The sequence below is a fragment of the Amborella trichopoda genome, chromosome 4 (assembly GCF_054954075.1).
Source record: "Amborella trichopoda isolate Santa Cruz 75 chromosome 4, AtrichopodaSantaCruz75HAP2 v2.0, whole genome shotgun sequence".
Taxonomy (NCBI): Eukaryota; Viridiplantae; Streptophyta; class Magnoliopsida; order Amborellales; family Amborellaceae; genus Amborella; species Amborella trichopoda.
The window spans coordinates 59,826,412-59,851,293 of NC_142339.1; the positions used below are offsets into that span (position 1 = coordinate 59,826,412).

General features: G+C 37.4%; 3 protein-coding genes across 7 annotated transcripts; 2 read left to right on the forward strand and 1 right to left on the reverse strand.

Moving 5' to 3' along the window:
- Positions 1-1,314: 1,314 nt before the first annotated feature.
- Positions 1,315-11,272, reverse strand: VIK (VH1-interacting kinase). 4 transcript variants are annotated; one of them, XR_016055112.1, is made up of 11 exons: positions 10,917-11,272; positions 8,430-8,504; positions 6,342-6,458; positions 5,886-5,980; positions 4,032-4,127; positions 3,628-3,707; positions 3,352-3,411; positions 2,957-3,078; positions 2,770-2,855; positions 2,568-2,683; positions 1,315-1,741 (listed from the first exon to the last, which is right to left on the reverse strand). XR_016055112.1 is itself a non-coding variant. In XM_006827270.4 (11 exons), the coding sequence occupies exons 1-11, from the start codon at positions 11,250-11,252 to the stop codon at positions 1,612-1,614; spliced, it is 1,338 nt and encodes a 445-aa protein (XP_006827333.2). In that variant the 5' UTR covers positions 11,253-11,272; the 3' UTR covers positions 1,315-1,611. The 4 variants fall into 4 exon arrangements, 1 of the variants encoding a protein (XP_006827333.2); XR_016055113.1 differs by having other exon boundaries at positions 2,957-3,103; XR_016055111.1 differs by having other exon boundaries at positions 2,957-3,103; positions 4,007-4,127.
- Positions 11,273-14,995: 3,723 nt separating this feature from the next.
- Positions 14,996-22,582, forward strand: LOC18422058 (protein NEN1). 2 transcript variants are annotated; one of them, XR_016055114.1, is made up of 7 exons: positions 14,996-15,616; positions 15,725-15,882; positions 15,967-16,013; positions 20,514-20,577; positions 21,233-21,404; positions 21,488-21,978; positions 22,075-22,582. XR_016055114.1 is itself a non-coding variant. In XM_006827271.4 (6 exons), exons 1-6 carry the CDS (start codon positions 15,298-15,300, stop codon positions 22,310-22,312), a joined length of 1,572 nt encoding a protein of 523 aa, XP_006827334.1. In that variant the 5' UTR covers positions 14,996-15,297; the 3' UTR covers positions 22,313-22,420. The 2 variants fall into 2 exon arrangements, 1 of the variants encoding a protein (XP_006827334.1); XM_006827271.4 differs by having other exon boundaries at positions 21,233-21,978; positions 22,075-22,420.
- Positions 22,080-24,832, forward strand: LOC18422059 (uncharacterized). Its single transcript, XM_006827272.4, has 6 exons — positions 22,080-23,282; positions 23,373-23,509; positions 23,639-23,725; positions 23,831-23,980; positions 24,092-24,316; positions 24,399-24,832. Exons 1-6 carry the CDS (start codon positions 23,180-23,182, stop codon positions 24,516-24,518), a joined length of 822 nt encoding a protein of 273 aa, XP_006827335.3. The 5' UTR covers positions 22,080-23,179; the 3' UTR covers positions 24,519-24,832.
- The last annotated feature ends 50 nt before the right edge of the window (positions 24,833-24,882 follow it).

Sequence of the window (24,882 nt, forward strand, 5' to 3'; positions counted from 1 at the left end):
ATTCACCTACTTAGCGAGAGAGAACAAATAATGTAATGAGCCAAGTTTTCATTTCTTACATCCAATGGAAATAGAAATAGGTGACTAACTGCTTCTGTTATACCGAGAAGAAATGCATGAAATATTTCATATAGGTAATTGCTTGAAAATTTTAGTATCGACATCCATCATGTGGCACTAACCAAGATGAGGAGATTGAACAATTGACTTAGATGTAGCTGCACATGACTTGAGGTGGGCCGTATGATGAGGTGAACTTTAACTCTGATTTTTTTTTGTGTGAATAATAACTGAAAAAGTAAATACTAGAACTCTCTCACTCACAGTTCTCCCCAGATTTTAATGATGTCAAGGAGAAGCGTGCGGAGCTTGCTATTGTTTCCCGGTTTGGGAGAATTGATAGGTTCCGTTTGATGTTTCAGGTGAGTCCGTAAAAATAGAGCACAAAGCTCCCAACATCTGTGATTTAGCTATCGAGAAGATTGGACACTAATCGAAAGAGTCTGCTTGAACTAACCGGCCTATCCACGATTTAAGCGTCCGGGTTATTAAAAAAATAATTCAAAAGAATTACAAAAAAAAAAAAAAAAAATCAATCTATCTCTAACATTCATGTGCTCGTGGAAAAGTATTGTGGCCATGAATATCCCCCCAACGACAAATTGATTTTTTAAAATCTATTTTTTTTACTCCTTTTTCAACATCATTTAGTTCGATTACTTTCAACATATATTTCCTAATTTGTTGATTTTTAAATATTTTTTTAACACATTTTTTGTCTAGCAGGTACCAGCCTAACTCGGGCCGGTTACTCGAACCAGTTACAGGTTGCCCGGACCAGGCCCATGGATAGTTTCTGCAGCCGGTTCATGTAGCCGAACACTGTGTAGCCGAACACTGTATTCGACCAAATTAAAAGAAATCAAAAGCCCAACCGTATATTATCAAAGCCCAACATTCATCTAAGAATTCTTAGTTCCTATGTAAGTAGTGTGCTGCTCTAAAGCTTAGATATAAAAAAACTGACTTCTTGCACTTAAACTTTTACATATTAAAGTGCAACAAAGATAAATGGAAAACCTTATACGAGCTACTAGGCTGATCAATGGAAAAAACTACGATTACATGATGGAAAAGAAAAATATGGAATCTACTGTCATTTCCAGTTGAGTTTGTTCAGACGAGTGCAATGACCTCACTTGTACATGTAAATCACCACAAAGCCAAAGGAAACAGTTGGCAGACACTAAATTAGATGGCAGGGGCAGGGCAGAAAATAGCATGCCTGTAAATCAGGTAAGCTGACAAATAATATATTGGAAATTGAATCATATTTCTTATTTCTATAACGGCAACTGCCGTGCCCATTATCAGAATTGCAAATTGACAAAAAAAAAAAACGTTCAAATCCATTCTCACATTCCTGCTTGCTGTTCTAGGATTCTTCACTTCCCAAAAAAATCATTAAGTATAGGCCTTCTCCATGATCATAAATTGGCTTTCTTCATAAACTACCTGTTCTTTCAGCATGTCAATGGGAAACTATACAAACCAATTCTAATTATACAACACATTTTCCAAAAAAAGAAAAAAAATCAAATCAAAGATCATCTAAGGCGTGAAGATATTCCAGGGATGTTGCTCCGAAGCCAAATTGTCCTTAATCTTTTCAAGCTGCTTAAGGATTTCAAGAAATGACGGCCTCTGGTTCATGTCGGCTGCCCAGCACTTCTCTGTCAACCTGTAGAATCCACAAGGCATTATAAGAACACCATCAACTTGGGATCTTCAAGACCGTCCATTAAGTGAACCCAACATGTAATAATACAAACTCTTAAGCGTAACGAAAGATCCAAAGTGTAAGATCAGGTTATGCTGCATATCAGAGCTTACATCTTGCTGTTGAAAATATTTAACAACTCAAAGCTGCATATCAGAGATTGTGTCGCTGTTGAAAATATATAGGAACTTAAACTGCATACAAATTTCCCACAAGTGCTTTTTGCAGGAGCTGGGAATCACCGTGACATCACAAAATGCAAAAGCAGTATTTGTTGAAATAGGTGAGAGATGTGTACATAGGACAACTCTGATAAATGAGAAATCGTACCAGGCATTTACATCCAACTGAAGTCAGATATAAAACTAATATCCAAAATATTATCATGCATAACAATCTTTTAATGGGGCTCTCCAAGTCTTAACCAATTCAAGAATGTGATTATTTCATACTGTTTTTGTTCTTTCCTTTTTCAGCAAATTTTTACTTCTCTTGCCTTAATGACAGGGATGACATATGCAAATTTTAATATTTAGAGATGAGGATGAAAGGGAAGAGGTGGACATCTATCATGTGATAGTGTATACAGTAACTACAGGCATGACTTGTAAGTTAAAAGCTAAGAATTGGATCATATATAATAAGACCATCCTAAGAAGTCCACCTAACCCCCCAAAGCACGATGCAGGCGGCAGCTTCACTTGTTTGCCTTGAGCAGGAGTTAGCTGAAGATGATCCTGCAGTCAATCATTTTTATATTGTCTCAACGTAATTACAAGGAACTCACTCTCTTAGCTCAGTGATATATCCTTTGGCACGGAAAAGTGGCCGGCGTCCTTCCGATACATACTTGGCAGCCTCATAAGGTTCATAGTTTGCAAAAGGGGGATCCCCTTCAAGCATCTGCAGCAAGATTTACAGGTTCTATGATCAATAGCGAAGAAGTACACTCTTACACTACCTTGATAGTGATAGAATTGTTCAATCACCTCATATACGATCATTGCAAATGAGAATACGTCCACTTTCTTATCATACTTCCGATGCTTGAAAACTTCAGGAGCCATATACCGATCTTTATTTTCCAGAAAAAGAATCACACACAAACCAGTTAGATCAACATAAAAAGTTCTATCCCTTTTCTTTACAATAACAGCTTTAATTATTAGCACTCACAGCTTCCAGTCTCTCCAGTCATCTTGTATACATCATGAGAATTCTGAACTTTGATGAGCTTGCTTAACCCAAAGTCTCCAACCTTCAAATGGTCTGCACTGGAATTAACTAACAGGACATTCCTGCAAGTCGTATCATACTCTGAGCCTTTAAAAAATACATGAGAGGTTCAAACTCCAGTTTTGTTACAGTATGCAAGAAAAAGTCAAAAATCACATTAGGGAAAAGCAATCATGATCTAAAGCCCAATTCAGACCGGTATCAAGATCCTGGAGCACCACTGAATATCTGCCACTTCCTAACTTCATTATGCTGAATATAAACTACATAATAGCTACTAGACTAGAACAACAATCTGTGCATTCTGATGAAATTCCAATTGAGATGCACCTTACCTTGGTTTCAAATCCCTGTGAATTATAACATTGGGTTCATTGTGGAGATAAGCCATTCCCCTGAAAAGAGAGATGCGGCGTTTGCATTCATTGACCAACTTGTAAATTCTTTTCAATACAATAGACCAACTTGTAAATTCTTTTCAATACAATAATCCCAAAGGCTGTATCGTTGTTTTATTCCTTTCTTTTTTTTTTAATTTTTTTTTCTTTTTTTTTTTGGTTGTAGGGGAGGGAAGTAGTAAATATTTCTCCAAATGTAAAGGCAGAAAGTACCTAGCTATATCCAAAGCAAAGTTGATTGACGTTGATGGACTAAGTGGGCCTTTCTCTTTGAGATGCTGATGGAGATCGCCCTAAGTATATGCAAATAAATAAATAAATATATTCGAAAGTGGACCTTTTTTTTTTTCTGGATTTTATTTCTATAAATGAGATATATTGTAGATTCCAAATATTTAAGGAAATAATGCTAACAATATATATGAAAAAAAAAAGGAAGGAAAAGTAACACCACAGAGAATGTCTTGAAAAATAACACATTGTCACCAAAACAATTTTAGGAAAATAGCCTTAATGTAGTTGTTTCTTACACTATGAACTTTCAAACACAGAAAACAGAAAGCATCTGACAACTTGAAACAAATTGTAGTACCCCTCGAAGATACTCAGTGACTAACATCAGAGGTTTCCTTTCTGTGACTGCACCAAGGAACTGAACAATATTAGGGTGGCGTAGCTTCACTAGTAAATTCACCTCATGTCTAAAATCCTGGCTGATCCATGAGAAATACAGGTGTCAGAAATTTCCATCTGCTACAACTTCAGTAAGATAAAAGCTATTGTTCTACTACATAACTTCTTATGGAAGACAAGAGGTCAATGAAAATTCTGAATGTCAAAAGCGAATCTTAAAAAGTCAACTTAAGCGATATAAATGCAGTAAATTCCAGTTTGTTGAATTGAGTTCGGAAAATATTTCTTGTTACAAATGCAGCCAATCCCAGAATAAATTGGTACATAAATGAATAGTATCCCAACAACAATTCTTTAAGGTCATGGTAACAGTTATCCACATCTCTAAAACGGCCTCTCCACTTTTCAAGCATAAAACGTTTATAAGCTATGGCAGCAAATTAATCCACTTATGGAACAAAGAAAAAAAAAAATTAAAGAAACTTTCAATATCCTTGCTAATTGCTTAAACTCCCATGTCATGAAGTAAAATTTTCAATAGAGCAAATGGTGAAGCTAGGAATTAATTAGATTCCATAGGCAAGGAGGAAAAGAAGCTCTGCAATGTTGGATCCAGGGCACGTCCATTGGAATTAGTACCTACTAGAAATATTTTGGAGGATTCGGATGCAGAGGACCAACATGACTTCGTAAGTTACAGGTCCTCACAATGGTGCTCAGGGGGAGTATCATGAGGTCAGTTTTATCACGGACAATTGTAAGGAAAGAAACTCAGGGTACCATGTCAGAAAATATAGCACGAGAACAGAAGATGATAGCACTAATGGAATCCATAAGCTAGGAAACCCAAGCTGCAATGGAGTGTCAGATGGAATCAACAAAGCCAATTTTCTATGGAAGCTCATTTAGTGATCCTGGTCCATCAGAGCAACACTAATAACATTTTAATTTTGTGAGTTTAGATGTTTTGGGACAGGCTTCAATCACACTTAGACTATTGTTGTGAAGCTTCTTTTGCTAATACTTTTTCTAAGAACACTTTGATTTACAAAATAAGACCTCAATCTGATGTTTATATCTCATTAGAAAGATGTGTTAATGATTTTATTGAAACTGCTTGAAGAGTTAAAATCTTGCATTCTGACTTAATGAAAGAGTACAAGGGTTGATAGGCCTGTTAAATTGCGCCCCAACTCCAGATCTTAGTTATTAGAGACAATCAAGAACAGTATCAATAAACCAAAAATACTGTCAGTCAAGTCAAATCTAATCTGGTAACCTGCCCAATTTGTTAGAATTGTAACAAAAAGAACTAGAAAAAGGAAAGGGAAAAGGAATAGAAAACTGGTTCAAACAGTTCCACCAGTCAAATGCAAAGAGGTTTTGAATGGTTTAATTTCTCTGAATTTTGGATTCAGGGGCCAGGTAAACCGGAAGACAGAAAGTTCTCATCCAAACCATTAGAACTGGCCATTCAGGTATGGCCTTTAACACACTAATTAGAAGTACCTGAGCAAAGAGTAGCAAGAACAGGGCATGCATTTGTAATGAAATCTATAGAAATAGCTTTGAAAGCATTTATTGCTGAAAGAGGGTGTTTCCCAGTAGCTGGATTGGGTAATTATGATAAGAAAGCATTTATCAATTGTAAGACTGAACTAATTTAAATAAACCTCTTCCAACCGAGTTGATGATCCAGCTATCCTTAAATAGTAAAATATTCACAATTTACAAAGGCAAGAAGTCTTTCAGAAACTGATTCCAAAGATGGAAAAAGTAATACATTACAGAGTAAAATACTTGAATAAACAGCACAGTAATATAGAATAGACACTCACGTCACCAATCTATCATCTGAAAGTGATGGTAAAATCCGTTTAACAGCAACAGGAGTTCCACGCCAACAGGCTTTCAAAATTTCACCAAAAGATCCCTGCATGCATAAAATGGCTATAGGTGAAAAGAAGTGGGTACAGTAGAACAAGTAAACACAAGATTGGTATATAAATCAAGTATGGACAAAACTTTTGATAATGTATTCTATCTTCTCTGTATCATTATCCCTAATAAGAGTTTTCCTTAAAAAGTAGCACTTCTACTATCAGCCCTAGATATGGTTTTTGCTTTACTGTTCATCTCACTTGTGATTAATATTGATTCATAACCTTAGTGAAGCTGACTTTCCTTTCTTCTTGTGGAGGCTCATTCAAATGAATCTGCTTTTGTTCTATTCATTTAAAATGTAAATAACACATAACATACATCCAGCATAAAAATCAAATTTCGTAACCAACCTTTCCAATAATAGTTGAGGTTGAGAAATCCAATTCTGAGGGATCAATTTCCCAATCACATTTTTTTGGGAGAGGAGGTGCAACTGGTTTTGGTTCAAAATGGCTTCCGTTTTGTCCCTTCAACAGACAAAAAAAAAAAAAATCTTAATATGCACAACTATTCTCTACTATAATAAATCAGAAAGTAAAAAGTCAATACCAAGAAGCTCCTCCAACTTCATAGAAAATCATGTCCCATGAAAAGCACACTTCTTTTTTTTTTGACAAGGTTACATAGGAATGGAACTAGAGACGTTTTGCTATGAAAACCCAGCCTCTACTGTCTTGACCCAAGCCCAATTCCTCATGAAAAGCACACTGTTTGACAAGGAGTAATCACAGAGAGACTAAGAAGTAAAATTTCATCTGAAACTGGAGCTATATGAAGATTCTACCGAGGAGGATATGCCAATACACATCCCTTTTTTCTGCCCTAATTCTTTTGTGAAACAGAAGAAAAGCATTCTGATAATCTGAGTGGTTTTCAAAAAGCACGACAAAAGTGATAGTTTCAAGGGTATGTATGTTCTTGATAATACTCCAGAGGAGATTGTTCTTTGTGCAGGAACAATGTTTCTAGTATGCACTTTCAAAAAAGAAAAAATTGTTTCTAGTAGCCTCATTATTCTCTAGTACATGTAGATCCTTCCTTTGCATCTATCAAGAAGCTCCTCCAACTTCAAGTTTCCTTTTGTGTCTTTGATACATCTTGTAACTTCAAGTTTCAATGAGTACAATATGAGAGGGCCATGAGCATATCGCTCTGGCTTCTACCAAGTCTCATAGCATATATGAGTAGCATGAACATGGACATAGGAGAAGAGGAAGAAAATGAAATAAACCAGAAATATTAAATAGAATAAACTCTCACTAAGTCTGAAAGGGAGTTCACCCAAAACGATCTTTTCATAAGACCCAAAATTTAATTCTTCTTCCATCTCTCTTTTTGTTTGCAATAGATTATGTAATTATAAACAAGAAAGAAAAAATCTCTGCAATAGGAAAGAAAATTGCTCTCAAAATATCTACAACACCAAATGACCTAAATACCCCTAAAATCTCTGTGGACCAAATTAACCCTGCAGTTAACTAAGAGATAAACCCTAACCACATTAACAAAAAAAGAAAAAGAAAATACCAACCCTACCAGCATCGGAAAATATGGATCTTGCCCCTAGAGTGAACGCTTCTCAAAACAACTGAGTATTGGGCACCAAATATCACTAATGAAACACTAATTTTATTCTTTATTGTTTTTTAGCAGTCCACTCTGATTGTGACAATTTTAAAATAATATACAATCCAGCAGTAAGATAGTAGAAGCACCCAGATCAATCTCATGGGTTTCATGATTCTCTCATGGATTTGATTAGGGAATGGCACCAAAAATCATTCGTTATGGTTAACTAAACTGCAAGTTATCAAAAGGAGCTACCACCCACCACATTATCAAGCAATTGGAGGCACACGGTCTTGGTTTGAATTTGATGAATTCACTTGCATCTTGGTGCTTATCAGAACTAATTAAATAAATGAATAACCAGATTCCAAAGAGCCAGGAAAAGGTCACAAATGCACTTTATGGGAAACTTGATAATGCATAAATAGCGTACTGAAACAAATATGTTTCGTAGAATTTACATTATAATAGTACTAATATGAGTAATAAAAACAAGAACGACGACGCCAATCTACTGCTACAGGTTTAACCATGCTAAACACATGTTCTAGAATTTCTATCACCAAACAACAACGGAGAAATATAACAGAAGTCCCTGGATGTTGTGAAAAACCTCACAAATTATCTTTTTTTTTTTAAATCATAAAAGTACCACAAACTAGCCATATTTTCCTTCTCAATGAAAATGTCAGAGGAAAAGGGATAGAATACAATTAAGGTGAATTAGACCAGAGACTGCAAGTCTTCCAAAATGAAAAAGAATATTGAAGTCATGTGCTGTGTTATATCTTGGATTTTTAAAACAATTTTTCATGTAAAAAGCCACATTTCATGAAAGTGATAGAAATGGATGAGATTTCTAAACTTACAAAGGACAAGCCACCATTCGACTGTAAGAGTTCAATCATGTCATGTTTCTTAGCTCCTTCCGCATCAGCTAGAGGCTGTTCAACAGAGAAGATTGTTTTAAAGAGCAAAAAAAGGCTATAAATCGTGATGACTATGAAATTAACCTTGCGATGATGTAAGGGAAATCTGATGTGAAAATCAGTCAAAACTTAAATGTAATTATTCCACCAACATCAAATTGCAAGGAATAATTGATAGATTAAATTAGTGAATATGGCATGCAAAATAAAGAAAGGCAACTTTAATATATCCCTTAAGATGTGACATAAGAAGTTGAAAGAACAAAACTAGTGGAGAAGAGCATCAATATGTGAGAGAGATCAATATTTTGAATACATAAATTTCAAGTCCTTGGGTAGAATTTTTATGGGGTGTGACCTGCTGGCAATCTCCTTTCATGATGTTTTTGGGAATACCAAGAAGGCTTCCAAATCCTAGACTAGGGAAGAGACATTTAGAGAGGAGCTTATCAATCAGGGAGATTACACAGCCCCTTGAAACTTAATACGGGCATCTAGGCATTTTAAAAAAAAAAAAAAATTAAGCATTTAAGCATTGTTGCACTTTGCTTGTATCACTTTTAACCATCTATGAAACAATATATGCATTCTCTTGAGAATCAACGAAGTTCGGAGTTAAAAGTGACTCCAGTCTCAATTCTAACAGTGCTTGGATTAGAAACCATGTTTGAAAAACTTTTGAGGATTGGAGGGGGGGATTTGTTCACAACAAGAACATGAAGAAGAGTGTGGAAGGATTAATTTCCTGTAAGTGGTAACGAAAACCAAACGTCTGGAACCTCCTCCAAGAATGAACCTACTGATGTATCAACCCAAGATATTTATCAAAAAAAAGCTTTTTTTATGCATCACTAGCCATAAAAATTCTTAAAATTTAAACTCAAAATCCTGAAACCTGTATGGTTCTTTGATGATAGTGTCTGAATCAGAAATGAGTGAAGGACTTGATTTCCATAGTTGGATAGTGTTTTCCTTAAAATAGAAAAACCTTGACAGGTAGTGCGGTGTACTAGATTCAGTATGTGAGGCTGGTAAAGACAATATTTCCAGGCCCCTTGCTAGGCCATTATTATCGCATTTAAAATCCAAAAAAATTCAAAAGAAAAGTGAGCAAGAGAGAGATGGAGGGAGGGAAGGAGAGAGACTTCTATGACAATAAGATATTAAACAAAACAGAAATTTAAAATAACCCTTGTTGAATGAACCATAACAGACAAAATTGTGTGAAGATGAAGTGAGTGAAGCAATTTAGAGTAGAAATGGTTCCCAGAAATAATTGTTGGAGACGTGGACAACTTATGGCAGAAGTCAATCCCAAAACTCATACTCATGGAGTTTGTGATGGAAATAATCTGTATGTGGCAATGAAGATAGATATAAGAATTTATGAGCAAAGGGTGGCAACATGCATCCAAACATAGGTGGCACACATATAACAATCTTTTAAAACTCAGTTAACCAACTCCTGAATCAGGACTCGCTCAAGCCCACTAACTCAATTCCCCCACCCCATACTTCTCATTTTAAACTCGGACTTAGTCAACCGTGGCCCAATATGGCCAGACAGCCAAAAAATGGGGTGAGTGAAAGGCTAAGTTTTGACACCACATCACTATACAACGCAATGCATAAATTTTTGGGGAAAAAAAACACAGAACCCATACATAAACCGCATGGAATCTAAGCTCAAAAATTTCTATTTCAGCCTTGAGGCCCATTGCCATATGAATAATTAGTGTGTTAACTTCACATCCAAATCGAAGACAAGGTGAGACCTTGTTCTTCAGAGTGAAGGTTTGTAGGAACTTTGTATCTGTGAATTGTGACCTCGTTGCTAATACTATAGTAGGTCATGCAGGGAATTGAGATCAATTGGCTTCACAGAGTCACCAGAATCGTATCAAAAGTTAAATCTGGAAATTCAAATCAGAAACTGGCCACAGTTAACAAGTCAAGGAGTGCAGATATAGGCATCGATTTCAAGTAAAGGAAAGCAAATGGCTCCCCGCACCACCCAAGTCAGCTGTAAGCAGATCTAATTCTGAAGCAAACAATGCCCCTTTGGCATTTCGGATGTATAAACAAGGAATCCCTGTCGAAGTACCATTACCACTTCTTTTATCTATTTTTTTGGGTAACATAGGTGTTTTGGTACAGTTGAAGGGTTCACATTAAGATATAACAACAGTGTCCACCATTGTTGCAAACAGTCTGATCCCTTTATTCTTGTCATCGCCAACGAGCCACACATCCAGCGAAATAAAATAACGAAATTCATCCATCTAATTTTCAGTTCTAAGTGTACGATTCTGTGAAAAAGATTTAGCTGCAAAGATAGGTTTTGATACAAAAAGTGTAAACATAGAATCCAATCAGAAGGAAGGAAGGAAGAATAAAAATGCAAAGAGAAGAAGAGAAGTGACATACGGTGTTCCTCCATCGATCTTGGGAATTGACGTCGGCTTTGTAGTCGAGAAGGCACTTGGCGACGTCAATCCATCCGTGGAGAGAGGCGACGTGGAGAGGGGTGCGGTTGTCGTAATCCCTGGCGTTGACGAGGGAGGGATCTTCCTCAAGCAGCTTCCTGACGGAGGATGCATCGTTCTGGTGGGTGTGCCACAGGATCAGAGATGTCCTGCTCACCCGTGCTTTCTCCTTCTGCTTCTCTCTTTCTGCTTCCTCTTCTTCCGCACCCCCACCCGCACCCCAACCCCAACCCCAAGACGAAGACGAAGAACCATTCCCACCACCTCCCTGGCTCATTTTTCTTGCACCCTAACCCTCTCCACTCCACTCCACTTGATATTCCCCTTCTCCTTCTCCATCTTATTTATTTCTCATAATAAACCCTTCTCCTTCACCTTCACCTTCACCTTCACCTTCACCTTCTCCATCTTATTTACTACTCATAATAAATAAACATTCCCCTTCTTCTCCATCTTATTTACTACTCATACTAAATAAACACATCACCTTCTCCTTCTCCATCTTATTTACTACTCATAATAAATAAACATTCCCCTTCTTCTCCATCTTATTTACAACTCATACCAAATAAACACATGGGGATGGGGATGGGGATGGGGATGGGGATGGGGATGGGGATGGGATGAATGAGAAATCGGCTTCTCTTCCTCGCCATAACATTGGTGAGGATCTTGCGTGTGAACCTATAATTTTGTTAAAACTTTCTATGGCTCCATAATGAATGATACGTTCACCAACCATCCGATTTCATATCTATCGACGGATGATGATGTTGTACCAAAAATAAATAATCAACGAATATACCATGTAGAATTCAAAAACCATCTCCTATATTTTTTATTTTGCTTTCAACTCTCATTTTTTACTATGATATTAATATTTTTTTTATAGAAAATCTATAAATAAACTATTTACTTTTACTACAAGGATGACACAAAGCACTTGCCAGATTTTATATCTTGTAGTTGGTGTGTTATTAACTAGACTCAAAGTTCCATAAATAATAAAAAGTAAAAAGATCTCAAATTTTATGACACACTCCAACCCATCCAAATTGATATCTAATGGCTAAGAGTGATTGTGTAACCATGGTAAATAGTCTCACCGTATGCAATCTCTTTTATTATACATCATATTAGCTTGCATTTTCATTCTCCCTAGTATATAACTATAAAATAATACAAAAATCATAATTTTAAACAAATAAAATTAACTAATGTAACCAAAATAATTTAAATCATGTATAGATATTTTGGTCAATTTAATTTTATGAATTATTTCATATAATTTTTATTGGATGTATGAATTTTGAATTCAAAACGATGCAAAAAAAAAAAAAGAAGAAAATTGAAACACTAGACAAGTTCTTAAAAAATGGCACATAAATACAAAATATAAAATATAGGGGACATATTTTGAACCTTGCAAAGCATGGGGTATTACATAAATAACTTTAAAATACAAGAATAAGATGGGTTTCCAAATTCGATAGCTCCCTATCCACCCTTCTAATTGTGGAAGGATTGATCTCCACATGGTAATTACCTGCTTTATCCACATTATTAATAAAATAATTTGATCGGTCGTACATCAAGCTCAACAAGAATTATTGTTGGGATTGTATACGATGAGACCATTTGTTTGTTATACAAAGAGGTCACAATCATTATTAGCCATTAAATATAATATTTAACGGGAGGCGCCTCCTTCAATCACGCCGTCCTCACTTCTTTTTATGCTGCTGGTCTTGGCTCCTCACGGCATTTTAAGTATCATATAAGATGTCTTATGAATAACGGTACTTAAAGTACCGTAATGTCTTCAAGACATTACCTTCCAATAACCTATTAAAATATAAGCTTTAGTCATCAATGTACTTTAAGTACCGTGATGCATAGGCTTCACGATAATACAACTATCGTGAAGGCTGCTTTAGTCAAAAAAAAAAAAGCCAAAATTGAATAAAAAGAATATGGACAAGCTTTATGAAAGTTTGGAGTTTTTTTTAGTTAGGCAAAAATTAGGGTATATTTATGATAATTTCCCTAAAAATATATAGATACAATCAAATTCCATCCCATCTATTTCTTCTAATTTTAAAATTGGCATTAACTTATTTAATATGAAATAATATCAATAACATTGCTATGCCCAGTCCAAGCTCCGATAAAAGACGAGGGTTGTGTTAAGTAAAGCAGCCATCATAAAACTTTGCCTCATCTTTTCGTGAATCTCTGTACCTATGTTATATAGTCATGTTAGGGCTTTCCCTGTAAGTGACACATTGTATCGAAATCAAGGCGCAATGAAAAATGAGCAACGGTTAGCTAAGGTGTTCTATGAAGATGACACACCGCAATTGCACCTGGTTGCGGTGAAGTAGGTAAGGGTTCCCCCGCTATTTTGGATGAGCACGAGTAAAGAAGCTAGTCCAAGAGAACATGATTCATTTAGCCACAAAGAACATAGGAACTCTAACATGTAAGAGTGTGGAGTTCGTGGATACAATGAGATGAAGGAGAGCTAACACAATGTGTCTATTGGAAATTAAGTGGAAAGGGGCAAAATAAGTTTTTATCAAAAATCTAGAAAGAAAATAAATTTCAATAAAAAAACTTGGTGGTAGAATGATGAGGTTCAAAAGGCTATTAGCGAAAAACAACTTATAAAGGTTGACAAAGTAATATAAATAACTAAAATTTAAAGAATATAAAAAAATAAGAACGACACTAAGATAATAGTAATGCTAAATTTAAGGCATATAATGATCTATGCAATAAACTTAGGACAAGAGAAGGTGAAAAAGATGCCTTTAAACTAGCAAAAATGAGAGAAAGCAAGTGCAATGATCTAAATCATATTAAATACATGAAGATCAAATGGTGTTGGTAAAGGATGACAAGGTCAACAAAAAGAGTCAAATTTATTTTCCAAGATTTTTAAATGACGAATACTTTGGGAGCACAACATTAAGAGAAACATTTGATATAAATGAGGTTGTAGGTCATAGATATATTCATAGCATTAGGATATCTGAAATAAAATAAGGTTTGAGAAGAATGAAGGCAGGAAAGGCTTTAGGACTAGATGGTATCCCGATTGAGGATTGGAAGTGTACAACAAAGATTGACATATTCTATTTGATCAAGCTGTTCAACGATATGTCGAGAACAAATAATATGTCAAACGAATGAAAAAAAGTATTGTGATGCCTATTAACAAGAACAAATGAGACATACAGAACTGTACGAACTATCGAGAGATCAAATTTATAAGTCACAATATAAAGCTGTGGGAGAGAGTGATTAAGCAACAACTAAGACATAAAATGAGTGTATCAAAAAATCAATCCGATTTTATCCCAGGGAGGTTAACAATTAAGGCTATTTTTCTATCAAGGCAAGTGATTGAGAAGTTTAAGGAGAAAGGAAGAGACGTCCACACGATCTTTATTAATTCAAAGAAAGCAACTTAAAGAGCTAATTCGGTCGGTGTTGAAGAAAAACACGAGGATCACAAGGATACATTGACGTGCTAACTAATTTGAGGAGAACACGTGGAGTTACATGGTGTCACCCCTCACCCTCAAGAGTGTTGATGTCTCAGTTATTCCTAAGCTTGGGCGAAATTTGGGGCTTACTATACTGAGTACTAACCATACGTGTATAAAAGTTTGCATGGTGTGCCAACGTCGTTTCAACTTTATTCGAGTGTTATGCATATTCCTATTTTCAAGTAGACTAATGAGGAAGGGCGGCCTTGCTTGTAACTCCCGTCCTCGAAATGCTTCTGACTTGGCAAGCAAGTTTGGAGATCCGAGTCACCATACCCTAGTATGGGATGGATGTATGATCATTTTATGTCAAAAGATTTCATGCTCCCGAGGGCTTTAGAGCCTAAATGAACATGGGTGAAAGAGTGTTGTGAAAGAAGCCAAAGAGTGTGAGAGAGAGAGAGAGGAAGGATGATGATTCCGTTAAGATTGAGTGCCGTGTCCTGAACCCACCGACACTACTCAGTCTCGATAGGGTTTAGGTTTCCTCGTTCGGCCCTGTCCTGCCCTGCCCTTCTCTTCAAACTTGGAATACGTGCGTGTGTCTCCATGAACCAGACGAAGAACTATAAAGCAAGCAAACCATCTCTCATGCTCCTCCTATTCTCGTCGCTATTGCATATATATACATGTCTCTTCTTTCAATCTGTACAGAGATTCAAAGCTGACGCGAACAGTTCTTTTCAAACTCTCTAATAAGGGGAGAGAGGCGGAGCAGAGCAGGACATTTCCTTCAATTTAATCGAGAGAGAGAGAGAGAGAGGGAGAATGGCTTCATGGAGCAACAACAACAGCATCAATAGCAATAGCAATGCTAATGATCGGTCGGAGATAGTATTCTTCGATTTGGAAACGACAGTGCCCTTCCGCAATGGGGCCCAGAAGTTTGAGCTGTTGGAATTTGGGGCTATCCTGGTTTGCCCTAAGAAACTGGTTGAGCTTGAGAGCTTCTCCACGCTGGTGCGGCCTTCCAACCTCTCCTCTGTCTCTCCCACCTCCGTCAAGTGCAATGGGATTACCAGGGACATGGTCGCCACCGCTCCCACGTTCCTAGAAATCGCTGACCGTGTCTATGACATTCTCCATGGTCGGTCACTTTGCTTCTCCTCCTTTATACTATTCGATTTGCTTTGCTCAACCAAGTGCAATGAATTGAATGACATCCTTTCACCATTGATATGTGATGTGTAAACAGGGAGGGTGTGGGCGGGACATAACATAGTGAGGTTTGACTGTGCGCGCATTCGTGAGGCCTTTGCGGATATTGGACGGCCTGCTCCGGAGCCTAAGGCCCTCATTGATTCTTTGGCTTTGTTGACCCAAAAATTTGGCAGGAGAGCTGGAAATATGAAGGTCCTTTACTCTCTTCCCCATTTATATTCCTCATGAGTTGGTAAAAACACGCTGATTTTTGGCATTTTCATTTGATTTCTGCAGATGGCTTCTCTGGCTACTTACTTTGGCCTCGGGCAGCAAAAGCACAGGTGAGTCGTTCTTTTCTTCTTTCTCACCTCATCTGGCTCAAGCATTTCTCGAAAACTCAGCTGATTCTGCACTAGAATTTTGCCTTTCTATTCATGAGTAATAACAAGTATATTAGGAAAGGATGTAGAAAGTATTAGAATAAAAAGCCCCCTCCACTCACACAAACCATTGAACCAAGAGTTCTCACCAAAAAAAAGAAAAAAGAAAAATTGTGCTCTTGGTGTATTTTTTTCAGCTCGTGATCGTGCATCAACAATTCCTCAAAACATATTTTCCTGTGTTCGAATGTGGCCTTTGTAGCCTTTGTGCAATTGTAATCTCTATTGATCATCACATCCTGATATTTTTTTGTGGCTTTTCCGGATCCATCATTAGGATTAGTTGGCACGTACTGGGAACAAAGTGGACAAATGTGAGAGTTATGTACGTTTAGTAACATGCATCTATCTCTTGGCAATTTAAGATCTGGTCATCATGTGAACCTTTCTGTGTTTGGGAATTCAAATCATGTTGAGCCTGTCCATTGAGGAGATTGCTTCTTTGTGTGCAATTATATGCGTATTATATCGTTGCTTGAATCTCCTGTATTTCATTGTACACATTCACTGTACTTGATTTACTATCCCAATTCTTGTGCTTTATGTGAGGCAAGGCCTGCTGAAACCACCATCAACCTATCTTTCTTATGCTTGGTTAGGTCTCCTTGAACCTTTATTCTGGTCCATTACACGCACACAAAGAAAAAAACTAAATGTTGTGACATGTTAATTTAATGGAACATCACTAGTAAACTGACATAATACCCCTGTTTGTAAAGCAAATTTAAACAAGAACCAGTGTTTTAAAATTTGGAGGGCAGCCGCATATGCGGCTAGAGGACCTGATGGGTGCCTCATGATCGATGCACCCAAAAACGAAGAGGCTGTGTTTGGAGCCTCAAGGGTGGTTATTTTTCTTTTTTTCTTTATTTTTTATTATTTTTGGAGATTGGATCCCTGCCCCCCAAAAAAGAAAAGAAGACTTATGCAATATAATAAATAAAAAAAACATTTAAAGTTGGTCCTATTTCAAACTCACGCACACATGATTTTAAAACTTGAATTAATAATACTTTAGATGATTGAAGCTTGCCAAAAATTGAAATTGAACTTGGAATACAATAAGTTAATAGTTACAGTTCAGAGTTCCGACTTGAGACTTAGTATTAGTCATACAAAATTGCATGGACCATTGAATACTTACATTACTGTCAATGACTCAATCTATCATTACATGCAAATATACCATAATCAGTCCATACTCCAAAATCCACATTGATCATCATATACCAAAAGTCATGAAAATCAAAATTCAAAAGAGAAAATTAGAAAACCTAAACCCAACCTTAATTAAATGTTAATAAACTCAAACCCAAAGCTAATCTTGAAAAGGGACAACAAAACCAAACCCCAAAAAAAAAGAAACTAAAATTGAATAACAAATAAATCCAAACCCAATAAAAAATATTACCAAACCTTAAACCCAAAATTGAAATACGCTGATCTTTTGAAACCTAATCAGAGTTGACTGAGGGCTAATTTCGGCCCTCGATTAGAGCTAACGAGGTGCCTGCCTAGTCGGCACCTTGGCCCAAAAGGTAGTCTCCTAGTGTAGGGCCCCCGCCCTAGGTGTCACGTAGCCCAAAGGCACCTAGGCAGGCCGAATTTTTAAATGTTGACAAGAACTATATTGTTCAGACCGTCTTTAAGGAATTATGAGAAAAAAGAACAGGTGTAGGATATGGACTTCATGATTGTGGTCAGACACAGATACAACACATTTCCTTGGAGCTAATTTCATGCTTGACTGCTTATGAAGTCTAGCTCCATTGGACACCTCCTGGTCATGAATAGCTAATGGGATTTCATTCTTGGTTGCAAACTTGGGGACTAACAAGTATGTCAGGCAGAATAGATTTGTTACACTAAGCAAATTTAGTAAGAGCTACTTACATGGACAAGGGTATGGCTGCATGACCTATTGCTGATTGTATGAAAGAACTAAGCTTATACTTTCTTACAAGCACTATTGAAGGTTCTCTCCAAAACCTTGCCTTTGATATCTCTGATTTTCCGATGTAAAATTTTTCATATGAATATAATAGAAAAGTGGTAGGGCTCTAGCCCAATTGATTTACCCAAAAAAAGAAAAAAACTTTTCATTTGTTTGTAAAGTTGTTTTGTATGCTCATTTTCAGGTCTTCTTGGCACATAGGTAGAATTTCTTTTGATGATATGACTAGGAAGGTCATTTGCTGTTATTTTTGAGAAATCTTATTAGAGGGGAATTGGAATGAAAACATAAAAAAGAATAGAGAAAGAGGGAAATGTAAATGAACTCCATGTATGTTGGGGATTTAGTGCCTCATGAGAACAACCGTTACGTTTGATCAGCATCTTCTGCAAACTAGTTCTGTTACTTGCAAGGAAGATGCATGAAGCTCTACTTTGATTTGATATATGAAAAGTCTTGGCTGTATTGTCACATAGCGAATATTCTGATCAGGCCTCTGAATTTGATTTTTTTTTTGTTGTATTTTCCCCCTGATTTTTGAACATCTAGCCAAGCCTTAACCATATGCATTCTAAAAAACTTTTCTTCTCACAGAGGAATTTTTGTGCTTGAAATTTTGGCTGATTATTCTTTTGGGAAAATTTACCCTCCCTACACCCCAAAAAAAAAAAAAAAAAAAAAAGAACAATTTTTCTATTTTTTTTAACATTCATACCCTTTTTTTTTTCTTTTCTTCTTTGTCTTTGTTGTTTTTTTGACCAAGTTTCCTTTGCCTGGAACCTTGAAGGTCTGAAGTTTAATCTTTTTTTGCTCATAAACTTACTTTGAACCTTGGACCTTGAAAGTCTGAAGTTGCTTTTTGTTCATATAAATCAATTTCGGAACTTGAAGGTCCAAAGTTGGTTTTCATTCATATAAATCAATTTTGGATCTTGAAGTTCCAATGAGATTGTTATAGCTTCAAAGGACAACTGTCATTTTTACCTGTTATGGGTATGCCTTTTGAAATATAATGGGTTATTACTTGGAATTATAGTATCATCACATATGTTACCTTTTGAAATAACGTCCATTATAAAGATATTATAAATCAACTTCGGACCTTCAAGGTTTGAAGTTGATTTGAGACAGTTATGTGAACAAAAACGATTTTCAAATCTTGAAGGTCCAAAGTTGATATTCGGAACAACTTGGACCTTAAAGGTCCAAAGTAGGGGCAATATGGGAAAAGTAATTTTTTTAAAAAATATGGGTAGGAACCTAAAATCAAAATTTTTTGAGGGAATTTCTTAAATAATGGTATTTTAGAGGCACACTAGCATAAATTTCTCTATTCTTTTCTCCATCTGGCTTGAGCTATAGCTTAGAATTCAAGAACTGAATTCCTATATGCGAAATCACTTGTATGCAAAATGTATGGAGAAAATTTGTGAAAATATCACTTATGATAGGTCAGACTCTCAGAAGGTGAACATCGAGAATTCACTTTTTATTGCATGTTGATTTTTCATTTTTGGCATTGATCGGTTCCCCATCATTATATGCATACCGGCTTCTTGCTTCATGCTTTTCAGTAGATATTATGGTGGAAGCATTTCATGTCCATTTATTGCTCCTGGGATAAATAGATAGCAAACATGCCATTTCTGTAACATTGTGAAACTTTCTTACTTGAAAATCAATTGAACTTATGTCCCCCCCCCCCCCCCTTCCCCTGATAAAGTCCTTACATAATAACACTGTACAACCGGATGAATAAACTGGTATGGGGTACTCTGTGTGTGTTGCTTTTTCTTCCTTCTCTATTATTGTATATATTTTAGTTCACTTTTTATTATCTTCCTGTTTAGAAGCTCGTAACTATAATAGAACGTAGAATTTAAATATGATCAATTTTATAAGTATAATTCTCTCCTTTTTGCTTATTCTTAGCACCTGTGATTCTCCCCTGTTCAAGTCTAAAGTAATAAAAGACAGCTATCATCTGTCATATGTGATGGTACTATAAAAAAGCTGGGGCACCCTAAAGTCAATCTTCTCTAGTGTTGTTTAGTGGTCACTGGTTGTTCAACTTTATGGATTCTTTCTTTTTTGGTAGGGGGTTATAGTTATATATTTTCAAAGAGGGATTGTAACAATGGTTAAGGTATGAGTATCTGTAAAGCCATTCACGTGGTGATCAGACCACTCCATGCATCCAGATATGCTAAACCACATGTATAGAGTTTTTTTTGGTGATCCGACTTATCATTTTCCTTTAATATGCATCACAAATTTTTGACTTCCAATAGATGTAAAGTCCACCCCTCATGGGGTGTTTCATTTGCACTCTCTTAAACTCAATACAAGTTAACTTTCTCAAATTTTTTTTTTTTTGAGCTTCCAATTAATCATGGGCTCCAAATATTTGACAATGCATAGAACTCTGACTTTGGTCTATGTGACAGGAGTTTGGAAGATGTTCGAATGAATCTGGAAGTTCTCAAATACTGTGCAACAGTACTCTTCTTGGTAAGCCCTTTTTTATGAGTTATAACTATTCTTAATGGTTTGAAGATCATCATGTACTCCTGTTCTAAAAGGTCAATCAATCGAGGAAGTTTTGGTTATGTAAAGAAGTTGTAGGCTTCTGCTTTCAGCGTGCATGTAAAACTTGGAACCTGTTTCCTTTCAAGTAACATAATAACGGTACTACTGTAGGCAAGTTTGAGCTTAGCTCTCTTAAGTCTAAGTCCATGTCATTTACTCGTCATTTACCATCTATCATTATAACTTGCAAGAGACCATCTGCTGCTTTCTATCACATTGTTTCTGTCTCTTCTTAGCACATGCTTGCTCCATTTCCATAACTGACTTTCCTCTGGGGCCTAAACAAATTACTGATGGGTTCTCAGTTCACACACATATCCTATTTGTCATAAATTAGAGAGCGCAGTTTGGTCATGTGCTATGCAGGTCACATGTGCAGATTCTGCTGCTATTTTTGTGAATAGGCTTGTTATTTGTAGTTGCGTGGTATAGCTTTTTTCTCTTGGATTTATTTAGAGGTTAGCAACAACACTAGACATTTTATATAATTATTTTTCGGTAGTGCGGGTGAAGAGTGGTTAATGATATGATTTATTCTGTCTATTGAAAGTAAATTGGAATTTGAAACTCTTTGCAGGAGTCAAGCCTTCCGGAGGTACTATCAATCAACAGCTTGGCCTCTCCAAATATGACTACGAGAAGTCGCACAAACGGGAATTCACCCCCCAAAGGAACGAGCACGCCTTCCCTGGGTGTTAGGATTCAGGGGGTATCAATCTCTCCATCATCATCATCATCTCCTGGGAATGGTGAGCCCACAAAGGTTTTTGCTCCTCCTGAATCAAATACATCATCAATGATGCCAAATGCTGATCCTATCGGCTTCTCTCAGCTTATCGATCAAATGAGAACAGACCCTACGCGAGCCTCCTCCGCAGTGGACGAAGAAAATCCTGTTTCAAACACATGCGGAGTGCTCTCTAACATGGAGGCACCTCCACCTCCTCCTCTTGTGTTAGAACGGAATTCTTTCTTGGAACCCAATCAAGTGTCACCATTGTTGATCCATGCATCCCTTGTTCCATATTTCCGAGGGTGTCATAAGGTTGCTGTTTTTCACGGGGATGATCCATTACAGTTGTGCTGTGCTAATATGAGGGTTCGTTTTGGGGTGAGCTCGCGGTTTGTTAACCTTGCGGGACGGCCACGGTTGAGTATTGTGGTTGAGGCACCCCCCCTCCTATGTCAGGTGCTGGAAAAATGTGACCAACTTGCCCAAAAAGCATCTCTAGACAATGGGAGCAGCTCTGAGTGGAGGCCTGTGCTGATCAGGAAGAACGGCTTCTTTTCAAACTCCAATCCTTCACCTGCAATTCGGCTCAAGTAAGTGATTTTGTTGTTTGTTTTTCTCATCACTAACGCAGTTTGATTGTAATTTCTGACATTGAAATCATTCGGGGATTGGTTAATCTTTTGCAGCATACCCACCATGGCAGTTGGGGACGGTGCCATCTATACAACAGAGATATCTCAGAGAGAAACCTCAGGGAGCGTCCACAAGCTAGTGTTTAGCAAAGTGGATACCGCAGAGCTTGATTCCTTGCTTGTTCCGGGATGCTTTGTCGATGGACATTTTGGTCTGGATGTATATGATTATCAGCAAAATGCAGGCATCCGGTTGGTTGCCAAGAGATTGATTGTTAGGAATGTGGGATAGCATTAATAGAACTCCTCCCACTGTTCCTATCTATTGTGCACTATGTATATGTTTATCTGACCCAGAAAAGAACGATAAAGGTCTATTGAGGGTGGTGCAGTTTCCAAATTTGTGGTTTCTCTTATCTGCTTCTACTTTTCTAAGACCAAAAGATTTCTTTCTGATTTCCTTTTCCTTTTTTGGGTGTATATAGGCCCCGATACTTGGGGGCTTGGATTTTAATTCGACATTAACTTTGAAAAAATTTATGGGCTCTGTTGTTATGGTGAATTGAAGCTCTCATCCCGCTCTTGTATGCCCATGTTGTGTGGCTTTCATAATTTTGGATCCTATGCAGTATCGGCACAAATGACAATTTTGTCCCTAAATCCACTTGGGTTCCCTATCCTAAAATATCCCTTTTCAATAGAGTTCGAGAATCTACGGTTATGAGTTTTGGATGATATTGTGTTGGTGAACGCTCGGGTCAAATCATGGGGGTCATGCAGAATGCTTTGTGCAAATATTTTTGAAGTGGTATATTACATGGTTTGGAGAAGGGGTCCCTACCATTTTATTTCACTCTTCTTTAGTTTAAGGAGGCACAATACTAGGTTAGTGCCCATCCATTACCTCCTTCAGCTACACTAAATAGCATTTCAACCAAAGAGCTTCGCGAGTAGCAGCATTTGTTAGTAATTTCGATGCATCATCGTTGACTGGTGGTTGTGATTGCAAGGGCGATAATAGTAGTAGTAAAATCACCACACCAATATCTGCGTGTGTAGTGCGCACGTTCCTCAATTATGTGGCGCTTGTGTGAATGAATGAATAGCATGGTAGGAGTAGGACCTACCATCTCAAAAGTTAAAAAAGGATGAGGTACAAATGCAGTTGAAATGGAGGATTGGGGAGGGTTGCTGGCTGGATTGTGAGATGAATACAGGGAAGTCGCTCCTTGCTCACTCACGGTCCCTCCTTGTTTATCGAGGTACATCTCTCTTTCTCTCTCATTGATGTAGATAGCTAGAACATCTCTCTCTCTCTTAAGGTGAAGACAATGCATGAATGTGATGTTCAGGTGGGATGAAGGTAGAGAGATTGAAATGGGGAAGGAGAGGAGGAGGTGTGGCAGTGCGCATGCAGCAGCAGCAGCAGAAGCCCTCCACCTACTGTTCAAGTCTGGCCACTGATCTCCCCCTTTATGAGTCTCCCCTGGTAATTTTCTCCCATCTCTCTCTGGTAATTTTAGAGGAAGTGTGTGTGTTTGAATTGTAATAATGTTCTCTCCCTCAATTTTAGAGCAGTTGTTTGTGTTTGAATTGTAACATTGCATGGATAGTGCAGGCTCCATTTGAAGAGTATCTGGAGCAGCGAGAAAGAGTGTTTGAAGCCATATTCCCTGACAAGAGAAGGAGCCTTAGGCTCAACCACGTAAGTCTGCCTTTGCTCTTTCTTTCTCTCTCTCTCTTGTACTAAACCAAACCAGATCAGCAGGCAGCAGGTAAGGTAAAATGAAGGTTTACTTTGTGGATGCAGGAAGAGTGGAGGATACAGATGCTGCCGATCCATTTTGTATTTTTAACAGCAAACCCAGTGGTGGACATGAGGCTCAAATGTGAGACTGATGCCAACAGATACCCCCCAGGAGTCCCCTCCACCATCCCCAAGGTCTTGACACTCGAAGCCGTGAGTATCATCGAATGAACATCCTCTCTTTTTTTGTGTGAGGAAAGAGGAAAAGCAAAACCCAAACCAAAAATAAATAGAGAGTTATTAAGTGAGCATGTTGTGGCACAGATGAGATGGGAGCTGCGAGGTCTTGACTATGTGCTGAAACCCGATGATTTCACACTTGGGGTAAGGGGAGCCCTCTATTCAGAAAAGCAGCAGGAAAATATGAATATGAAATGCAGTGGTACCAGTAGTAGACTGAAAGGGCAGTTGGAGATCAGCATTAGCTTCATTCTTCCTCCTGTCCTCGCTCTCATCCCTGAGGATGTTCGCAGCGGTGTGGCCGACGCGGTCTGTGACTCTCTCCCTTGCTTCGTTATGGTGTTGTATTTGCTTCGTTATTGATAGGCAATAATAATAATAATGTGTGCAGGTGTTGAAGAGACTGTTGATGAGCACCAAGGATCGAGTGAACGGATGCCTGCTCTCTGATTTCAGGGACTTCACGAGGGATCGCCTCCACCAACATCAATTGCAATGGCAACAACGATGAAGCCACAGCCTCGGCCTCCTTATCCAAACCAATACCACACACTGAATCCATCAACGCCTTCGCCTTGCCTTGCCTACTTCCTTCCTTTTATTATCTCAATATTGCACATTCTTATTCGTAATGCCATTCATGACCTTGGCGATCTACGCACCCCCTTGCCGCTTACGGTCTCATTTTATTTTTTAAGTATGCGTCTTTTGTAACAAGGGTGAGGTGCCCACACCTTATACTATGCAAAAAAAGTGCACCTCTAAATTTGAATTTTGTAGGATGATATGATTGAGGTGATGCAAATTTTAAGATGCTTTGAAATCCATGTTTATGAAATTTAAAATTTTAAAAACGTTGTAGATGAACAAATCTA